At 42.5% G+C, this 10558-nt stretch overlaps 1 protein-coding gene across 1 annotated transcript in view; it reads left to right on the top strand.

Annotated features, from left to right (window-relative positions):
* ASXL1 (ASXL transcriptional regulator 1) overlaps positions 1–7173 on the top strand; it is a gene marked incomplete in the record, with an annotated part of 30344 nt that extends 23171 nt beyond the window's left edge. Inside the window, 2 exon segments of the mRNA XM_034787274.1 lie at positions 823–1447; positions 2225–7173. Of these exon segments, the coding sequence (XP_034643165.1) occupies positions 823–1447; positions 2225–5188 (3589 nt within the window).
* Positions 7174–10558: the final 3385 nt, after the last annotated feature.

Raw genomic sequence — 10558 nt, 5'->3', positions numbered from 1 at the left:
ACAAGTCATGTTTTCTAGACCTTTAATCATTTTTTTTGCTCTTCTCTGGACTTTCTCCAATTTGTCCACATCTTTCCTGAAATGTGGCATCCAGAACTAGACACAATACTCCAGTTGAGGCCTAATCATCACAGAGTAGAGTGGAAGAATTGCTTCTCGAGTCTTGCTTACAACACTCCTGCTAATACATCCCAGATGACTTTCGCTTTTTTTTTTTTTTTTTGTAACAGTGTTAAACAGACGACTCATATTTAGCTTGTGGTGCACTATGACCCCCAGATCCCTTTCTGCAGTACTCCTTCCTAGGCAGTCATTTCCCATTTGTATGTGTGCAACTGATTGTTCCTTCCTAAGTGGAATACTTTGCATTTGTCCTTATTGAAATTCATCCTGTTTACTTCAGACCATTTCTCCAGTTTGTCTAGATCATTTTGAATTATAATCCTATTCTCCAAAGCACTTGCAACCCCTCCCAGTTTGATATTGTCTGCAAACTTTATAAGTGTACTCTCTATGCCAGATTAGTTTTAGATTGTATTCTACTGTAATCTATTACAGATTAGTTTTAGATTGTAAATCCTGACATCATTTAATCGTTTTCCTTATTCCCCGTGACAGTTACCAGAAGTAGTGAATACATAAGGTATTTCTTTGTAGATTGATTGAGTGAGATGAGTATCTATTTTGTAATCTGTAACGGACCATGTACTGCTCTGGTAGTACGTACTGTAAATAAATAACAATTCACATCCTTCCCAGGAAATGAAATCAGACCCAACAAGCTTGCTCTGGCCTTTAAATAATTCTGTGGTTGCTTTGCAGGTTGGGTTTGACTAGAGAAGAATCACAACAACAGAATTCAGTGCAAGAAGATGCTGAGAACAGGACTGGGTTGTCTGTCCAGGGAGAAGCAGCAAAGCCACTGCACGGTCCTTCCACACGTCAGCGAGATGGACACTTCAAGAAACGCTCTCGGCCAGATCTGCGATGCAGAGCAAGGAGGAGCCTGTATAAAATACGTGAGCCCGACCAGACTGAGACCCCCAAAGAGACTCTGTCTGTGGGACCAGATTCCTCCTTCCATAAAGAGACTAAAGCTGAGGTGGATTTGGGAGGAGAAGATCTGACAGGCTCTTTGTCTGCATCATTGAAGCCAGAGGGTTCAGAATTGCTGTTTTCTCCAGAGGCTTCCAGACTGACCAGTAAAATGGAAGATGTGTCATTTGCAGCTGCATCTGTAAACAGAATTCCCAGTTTGCCCCAAGAAAACTTAGATCGGGAGTCAAAGGACCAGAAAAGGAAATGCTTTGAGGAGGCTGCCTCTACCTCCTTCCCCGAAAAGAAGCCCCGGCTTGAAGATCGTCAGTCCTTTCGTAACACAATTGAAAGTGTTCACCCAGAAAAGCCACAGCCTACTAAAGAGGAACCAAAAGTCCCACCCATCCGGGTAGGAGAGACACTTCTACCCGATTATTACGTTAGGGACTTTGTCCCCAGTAGCGCCAAAGTAATATGAAAATGTCATGTCCTCTTTTTCAAAGAGGGGAATGGCAGAGTCTCTCACTGATAGTGCTGGCTAAGATCTCATTACTGCAGTGTGTTGTCTTGTTTAGACAGCCAGAGAGTAGAATGGAAAATTATTCCAAGGTCTCCTGGACAAGATTGCAGAGTAGCCTCTTTTATTATAACTATTTGTAGTTTTGTGGGTGCAGAGATGGCTATTCCTGAAATGGGCTGATTTAATGCAGTCAAGATTTTCAAACCTTCTCATTGTAACCTTGTAGACTCCCCACCTTCCTCCATGTGGGATGGAATCCTCCTGTCTACACTTCTACTCCCCTGTAGGTGGAATTGCAGCTCTGCCATCCTACTAATTTCAGCGAGAATGGATTACGCTTGACAAAAATCAAAACTCTCTCTTCTCCAGAGTCCAGATTCAGCTAGTGTTTAAGCCATCAGTTTAATACTTGTCTGGTGGCTAATGACATAGATGATCTCATTATAAAGTGGATTTTAAAAGATACCATGATATGGAGCCTGAGTAGAAAACTCTTGAGGACCTCATCAAGAGGCTAAGGGCAGCAGCACTACCACTGTGCCAAAAATCACTTCCTTTAGGAATCTTAACTAAATATATTGAATTTCAATGAACTGATTTAAACTATTTTGCTTTCTGAGAATATCAAGTATTAGATTAACATCTTCTGTTCTGATTCTTTTTCAGATTCAACTTTCACGTATCAAACCACCCTGGGTGGTTAAGGGTCAGCCCGCTTACCAGATATGCCCCAGGATCATCCCCAACACGGAGCCCTCTGGTCGGGGCAGAACTGGTGCCAGAACACTCGCAGACATTAAAGCTCGTGCTCTGCAAGCCCGAGCCCAGCGAGAGGCCGCTACAGCTGCCATTGGAGGTGGGGGTGGGCCAGGAGGAGGAGGAAACAGCACCGATAAAGGAGGTGGTGGAGGAGAATCCAGTAGCCATACAGAGTACAGGAGATCAAAGAGAACTCATGGAAAATGTGCGTCAGATCTACAACGAACACAATTACTGCCGCCTCTCCATCTAGATGGCGAAAAGACTAACTTTGCTGAGGTAGCTGTGCAGGTAGCTAAAATAAATTTATCTGTACCTGCAAAACAGGACCCTTACACTCCTAATGGTGAGAGAGCCTTCATTCTTGAACATGCTGCAGATGTTATCTCAGGTGGAATAGAAGATGTTGCTCAACATACTGACGGTTTAGCTAACAGCCAGCTTGGTGATGCTTTGACTGGGCCATCTTTTGACACTGCAGCTTCTCTGGGGCAGGAGGAGAACTTTGAGCAGCGCCTCCATGACCTAAGAACTGAAAATGCACCTCATATTGCCTCTCAGGAAGGGCAGAGTAATAAGAAAGAAAGCAGAGATCCTCCTGAGAATGGTCTGTTTTGTTCTCAGGTACAGGGGTCTGCAGTTTATCTCATAGATGATGTCAATGTTGTACCAAGAATTGAAGATGTAGGCACTCCCATAGAGTTGAATTGTAGTTCTCCTATGAAGGAAACTTTCTCCAATAATTCTAGCCTTTCCCCAGAATTCTCATCAGATGGTAAAGAACGACATGAGCCAGAAATTGAAGCTAGATTTAATGGATCAAATCCACCCAAAGGAAAATGTGTAACTGATCATGATGATTCAAAAACAAATACTATTGGAATGGAGAGCATGGGCTCAGAGTTACATGCCTTCAGACACCTACAGACAGGAAAACAGCATGAAAGTGAACTACAGAATGGAGAACAGAATAAAGGGTCTTTGGTGAAACCTTTTTCACTTGGTGGCTTAACTGTTCAGAATGGAATAGGTACCTCTGAAAAACTTCCACATCTGTGGGAGAGGCCATCAGGAGCAAACACAGAAAACGTTTGTCAACGCATGAGAGAGACACAAGGATTTAAGACAAATGGAGATGACGAAATCCAGAGTACGCATAGCGAAACAACAGATACCGCTTCAGATTTTGAAGCTGATCTAACTGATGAGAATGTGGAGGTGGATATATGCTTCAGGAATGTCCACCTTAAGGAGGCTACAGGAAAAGGAGACGCCACCCATAAGCGCAACACTGAGAGAGATGAAGGGATTAGATCGGACTCTTCTGTGAAAACGGAGAGTCTCCCATACATGGTGGACTTGCCGTCAGTAACAATGGTGAGCAACATGTCTCAGCCTCAGAGATGGGCACCACACACACCTCTTCCTCAAAAACCTTCGGAGGGTCAGAAAAAGCCACCAGGCTTCACTCGGCCCATATCCTCTATTGAAGCCAACAACCCTCTGGTGATGCAGTTACTTAAGGGGAACCTTTCTTTGGAAAAGGTTCTACCAGTATCACATGCCAGCATCAAGTTGGAAATTACAGAGTCACTTCTGGACAGGCCATCAGAAAACCACTCATTACAGGTGGAGAGAAGTAGCAATTGCTGCTTTGGCCAAGAGTCTTCTCAAGATGTGGGAATAAATACAAGTGACCTAAGCAGAAGTGATGATTTCCACTCTCCGAGTGCTTTAAGAGATCCTCAGAAAACACAGTGCAACTCTGGGACAGTACTGCCCAAAACAGAAAGCATGGAGAACCAGCCTGATGTTCCAGACAAGCATTCCAAAGTTGGCCCTAACTTGAGCTCTCCAGACCAACTGGCAAGTATGGTGAGTGGCTCTCAGAAACCTAAAGAGTTGGGCCCTGGAGAAAGAACATCATCTTCCTGTAGCTTTGAAGATCAAAAAGAGTTGCCCCTAGTCCATGGTGTCCCACAGCATAATCCACTAACAAATACTATTACAAGTGAAAGCCCTGAAAAGCTAAATCCACCTGCAGCACCTAGGTTTTTATCTCCAAATGTAACCTCTCTTGGTCCAAATCGGATCGGTGGAGCCTCAATTAATAAAAGTTGTGTTGGCGTCCAGGGCAAAAAGCTCTTTGGTTCTGGTTTTCCCTGCAACACTGCTACCAGATTGCATCATCCAAGAGCTCTGGAGCACATTGCAACCATGGGAACCACATCCCCCAGCAAGCAGATTCCACTAAATAAGAGCTCTGCATCTGGAGAAGGAGCACCAACTGTCAGGGAAGACTGGCCTTCAAAGCAACATGCAAACACCCTAGGAGGAATAAAAAATGAGAATGTACTGGCCTGTGGAGGCCCAGTCAAGGGTAATGTGAAGAACAGGAAGGATGTTGCACACAACCCTGTGGAACTGATGGAGCATTTGCAGAGTGTTCCCCTTGTTATGGACTTGCCATTTTTCAAGTTACCAAGAGAACCAGGAAAAGGACTCAATCAGCCCTTGGAGCCTTCTTCCATCCCCTCTCAGCTCAATATCAAACAAGCATTTTATGGGAAGCTTTCTAAGTTGCAGCTTCATTCCACCAGCTTTAATTATTCATCCAACACAACTCCAGCTTTTCCCAGAAGCCTTGCTGGAAGCGTGATGCAGCTAAGCCACAAAGCGAACTTTGCTGCAAACCATAATACGTCCCTTTCCGTGCAGATGTTTGCTGATAGCAGCAGTGTTGAAGAAATATCGCTCAAATGTTCCTGCAGCCTTAAAGCCATGATTATGTGTAAAGGATGTGGGGCATTTTGTCATGACGACTGTATAGGACCCTCGAAGCTTTGTGTATTGTGCCTTGTGGTGAGATAATAAATTATGGCCATCAGAAAAATTGTATATTTAGTGTGTGTATTTTGATAACTGACCCTAAAACCTGTACACAAAATATTATTCAGTTTATAATAGAGACAATATTACACTTTAAGTTTTGGTGAGAGAGTTGATTTGCCTTCCCACTAAAATTCACAGTGCAAAACCTGTTCTTCTTACTCACAGTTACACTCCCCCATCTGTGGGTTGTGCCCTACTGGAGCGATCTTCTGCTTAACACCATCATGGAAATGTTGATTTGTGCTCTGGGCACACATGCTGAGGCTACCACCTGACTGAGAGGCAGTTTGCTCTGGGAATCCATGGACCTTTTTTAAAGGAAACCTTTCCATCCAAAGGAACTGGAACAGAGTGCTGTCTGTTTTTAAGGGCTGAGCTGGGTTAGTCCCGGCCATGCCTTAGCAGAGCAGAATACAGTCTTCCACTCTCCGTTCCCTGTCTGTGTGGGAAAAGTACTACAGTACAATACATGTGGACATGAAGCTTCTCTGTGGGTGGCGGCTGTGCAGTACTTTGAATGCTACAGCAGAATCAAGTAACCAGTAAAACACTCAGCAGGTGGCTGAAGAGCCATATATGGGTGATGGCGCATTGGATGGAGCCAGTTAAGGGAATGAAAGAAGCAAATGGTAGTGGCTGCCAGCTTCAATGCCTTCTGCTGGACTGAAGGAAGATGTGTAGCCTGTGGAACTGTGTGCACCTGACTGAACTGCTGGACCAGGCTGCCTCTTCTGGCCAAATATTGCTACAAACTTGTATGAAAAGCCAAGGAGTTCATTAGTGTGGCCGGTAACCTCCCCATATTACAGCCCTACAATGAGAACCTTGCCATGCCAGCAGCTGACCACCTGCAAGTGTCTGGCTGTGCATCTGTGTGTGATGGTCATTTTACATTCTAAACCGTGTTTCCTTTTTTTTTTTTATATATTTTAACTTTTCATTCTTGGATGTATAAAGTGAATTATTTGATTCTTGTAAGTATCCTCTATGCATCTGTTTGATCATGTATTTATATGTTGTACACAGTACTGGCCAATTCTGTAAATGGATGTAATGTACATAGAACATAAAGGGGTTTTTTTGTTTCTTTATTTTCAGGCTCTACAGCAGTATTACATTAAAGTGGTGTTAGTTATTAATCTACATCTGTAGTCAAAGCCACTGTATTCTGTGCTGCCTAACGTGAGGCTGAACATGCAAAGGGGTCACTCTTGGTTCAGATTGCCTCCCTCTCTGCCTACATGGCATTGCTGTGGGAAGATAGACTGCAATGTGCAATCTCAAGGATGACCTGCCCTGATTTTCTGAGCTGGATGTATTTTGCTCCTCGCTCTTCTAAAAAATATTTCTATAGCAGTTACTGGTCATCGTCATAACTGGTGAGTCTCCATGAGCAGTGTTTATAGCTGCTGTGCAAAGGTATGAAAGCCTTTACCTATCCAGAATTGATGCGAGCAGAAAAATGGACCGACCCTCCTTTGAGCGATTGCCTCTCGGGAATGGGTTGCTCTAAGTGGGGAAGAAGCAAACCTACAGTTTCATTTACCAGCTTTCTCCCACCCCTGTCCTAGCTCCTACCTACCTCTTTCTTGACTATGCTTTTTTTTAATTGTAGACCTCCCTGTTTGAGAGCTGTAGAGAGTGTAAAATCTGTGGGCTGCAGAAAGCTTCTTCGTCTCTGAAATGGTTTACCCATAACCCACGTGGCAGCTTGATATTGTGAAATGGGAGAGAGAGAGAGACGGGGGTGAATTGAAATGCAGTATTAGTGAAGTCTTGAGGGGATGGTGTGAAAACCTGCTTACCAAAGATAGGGAGCAGAGCTGGGGCAGTCTGGCTCTGTATCCTTTGAGGCCACTGTAGGGTACAGATTGAAGCTGGTCTGGTCTGCAGAGCTCTCCAGCGGGGCCCTGCTCTTGTATGTCCCTTGTGGTATTGGAAAAATAAACATTCTGTAAAACCTGCATGTGTGGTTTCAATCCTCTTCTTCTGAAATGGGCTTGGTGTTCTGGGCTCGGGAACTTACCAGTTTGATGTTGTCTTGCAATAGAACACTTGTTTTTCCAAGGCAAAGTTTTTCCTTTTTGCCTTGGCAGTGTCCTCACAAGCTTTAAACTGAGCTGATCAAAAGGGGACTGTCATTCGTGTCTGAACTTCAGTATGCCATTTATACTAACATAATTGAAGACCCTGCATCAACTACAAGTAATGTATATGAGCCAAGTGAAGTAAAAGTACTTACGGCACAAAACAAGTAGTTTGGGTTGTTGGACTTCTTGCCAGAGCAAAGTTCACTGCTGTACAAGCCCTTCTGCAATGGCATTGCTCCCGGATACTCACCTTATTGGTGGTAATGCACCACACACAGTAGAAACTACCTAGGGAATTCCTTAAGTATTCCTAAGCAGGAATATGGTCTCTGCTATTATATGGCATTTTCTTCTAATGTCTGGTTAAATTGTTGGATTAATGGGATTTTAAATGCTGATTTCAAAGCAATGCAATGATTTGGTACCAGTTACAACACCTGAAACTAGCTGTGAGCTTAGATTGTCAATACATTTGTTTCTCTTCTAGGCAGTGATTTTGGGGGGTGGGTGGAGGGAAGGTTAATAAGAGCTTTTACACTGCAGTCAGCTGTTGCATCACACGCCTCTGTTCAGTGGATCCAGCTTTCACTGGAGTGGAATTTCAACAAAGCGAATGATCTGATAACTCATCTAATGTCACATTTGGAATAGATCCGTATACTACAGTACGGAAGCTAACTATATGAGTTACATTCTACAGTGCTGCTGTTACAGTAGCCCCCAGTGCTGTTGTCTTCTGGTGGCTCCTGCACTTAATTCACTCCTAGGTGTGTTAGTTTAGCAGTAGTGGATTCATTCTTGCCTGTAGCTTCTTTAGTTTGCTTGTTAGAAAAAACTAAAACCAGCCAGGGTAGGAGGAAAGAGGAACATAGCTGAGCTTTTGCTGCTATTGCCTAATACAAGGATACATCATGTTCTAAGTGGGAAAGAAGGTTCATGTTTTAAATTGTAGATTAGTCTCACAGCACATTGTGTTGAGAGAGAACTGATGCTTACATATAGATCAAACGACAAAGCAATCCCTCCAGTAATATGAACGGAACTCTGATAGGAACCCGTTGACCTTAAATATCCTCTAAACTCTGATGCTTTGGCAATGTAGTGTTCTTAAAAGTCAAGTGGTTGCTTATGACAAGTTTTGTTGTGTTGTTTTTGCCCTCAGTTGAAGTTCTTTGTAGCTGAGCAGGCCTAGAAGCCTGGGTGTGCTTACGTGGGGCCGTCCGTTAAAACAAAACTTGATCTAATTGTGAAAAATACATAAACTCCCCATTTAGACGTGTTAAATACAATGGCTGAAAAACGGAGACGTCAATAGCTTGTCTTTCTGATGGATCAGTGTCTGACAGTAGCGGAGTTAGCTGTCTCTGGAGTAGCAGGGATCTGGGAGATCTCACAGTTGGTTTTAAGGTAAGCCCGAATATTTTTTGCTTGAGTCTCACATTGGTCTAATATGAAGAATACTTAAATATTTCCTCCATAATGTTTTTCTAGTAATAGAATTTACTTTTCAAAAAAACTGAACACCTCCTACTTGCTTTTTGCATTCAGCTGAGCAATGCTCCGGTGTGTAATCCTGTCGTAATGGGATGACTGACTAGCTGGGAAGTAACGGCAAAATCCATCACTTCCTTGAGTCAACAGAACCATTTGCAGGTGTGGAGATACTGAAACAATGACAGGTATTTTTAACTGTTCTCAAAACTCACTTGTATACACGCACAGTAGGACCCTGCTAATCCCCACACCCCATAATTAGAATGGTTCTTCACTACTCAGTGTAGATTTAAGAGTAGAGGTCTAGTATTACTAAGACTTCATTATGTTTTCCAAACACACAATAGAACATACTTACTAGTGTATATATTATGAAATATCATGACTAATTACAACTAATATAGAATTGTTAAATACATTTTAGGATGCCCTCTCCTTGCTATTTCTTATAGACCGCTTACTAATGTACAATATTCAGCCATTCACAATGGGTCTCCTGGTCACTCCCTTGCAAGTGTCCGTCAGCCAACTTCTTGTCTGTCGCTGGGGAAGCTCTGCCCATTCTGGAATCAAAGGTAGGGCAATGGAAATTATTGTTTTAGCATACAATCTGGCTCTTTAAAACCTGTCATACCTGTCTTTCCTAGGCCTTCTGCCTCTGTCACCAGATCACTGATGTGAATTAGTGAGGTTTAACTGTATTGTGGTTTGAGATCCTTTAGTACAGAGGTACCGTGTAAGTGCAAAGTATTTATTTATTATATGTAATTCACAGAGTTGGTCAGGAAACTATTTTTTATAGACAATACTGAATTTCATTTAAAAAAAATTGTTTTTTCCATTGGGAAAAGCAAAAAATTTTTCCATGAAAGCAGATACTTTTAGCAAAACATCTCATTTTGTCAAAAAACAGCGTTGACAGTCCCAGTAGTGATTATTAAGTGAGCTATCTAAGACTAGCAGCAGCTGATTGTTAAGGAAGAGACAGCACAGCTTGTTTTAAGGTACCTGAGTGATGAAGGTACTTTGTTTATTTTAAAACACCCACATTTGAAAGCTGTTCTTGGTACCAGTAACAATCAAACTGACCTTCCATGTGTTAGGTCACAGACTGACACTGGGTTGCAAATCTGAGCTCTCTAATGGGAACTCGGGAGACAGCTGGTGGCATATGTCTCAGTTGGTGGAAAAAGCCTTACAAGCAAGAGGTAAAAGTGACCCCTAGCTGTGTTTGACACTGGAGGTCTGAGTCCTGTTTGTTATACAGTGTTTATTAAGTAGATTCAGTCTTATATATGATATACAGATTCAAAAGAAAAAAAGGATTCCACATACTTATGAAATCAGTGCATTTAGCAAGTAATACCATGGAAATAACAGCTTGATTAACAGCTCATTGGTCTTTGTTAAGTGAGGGGGACAGGGAGTTGGCCTGTGCTAATCATTCCACAAACAGAACAGAATTAAGTTGCATCACATATAATAGACACACATTCTAAGAATTAAAATATTAAGCCACACTTACTGGAAAAATCCACAGTATATAACACAAATTTTTATAGAGCTTATTGAGGAGGAAGTGCTCATCTGCTTAAAAGAGCCACATTAAGTTGCATAGGTGCCTATCTGCAAAAATATCATTTAGAAACTAATCAATTGATTAAGCAATAAAGTGTCCCCTTAGAAGCTGGATTCTCTTTCCATGGTGGTTTAAGTGCCATATGCTCAGTATCTGAGCGCGCCCCCCTCCCGCCCCAATGTACTA

The sequence above is a fragment of the Trachemys scripta genome, chromosome 12 (assembly GCF_013100865.1).
Source record: "Trachemys scripta elegans isolate TJP31775 chromosome 12, CAS_Tse_1.0, whole genome shotgun sequence".
NCBI classification, from domain to species: domain Eukaryota; kingdom Metazoa; phylum Chordata; order Testudines; family Emydidae; genus Trachemys; species Trachemys scripta.
Note: the sequence above shows the minus strand (reverse complement) of the source record. Positions and strands in the feature narration are given on the sequence as shown.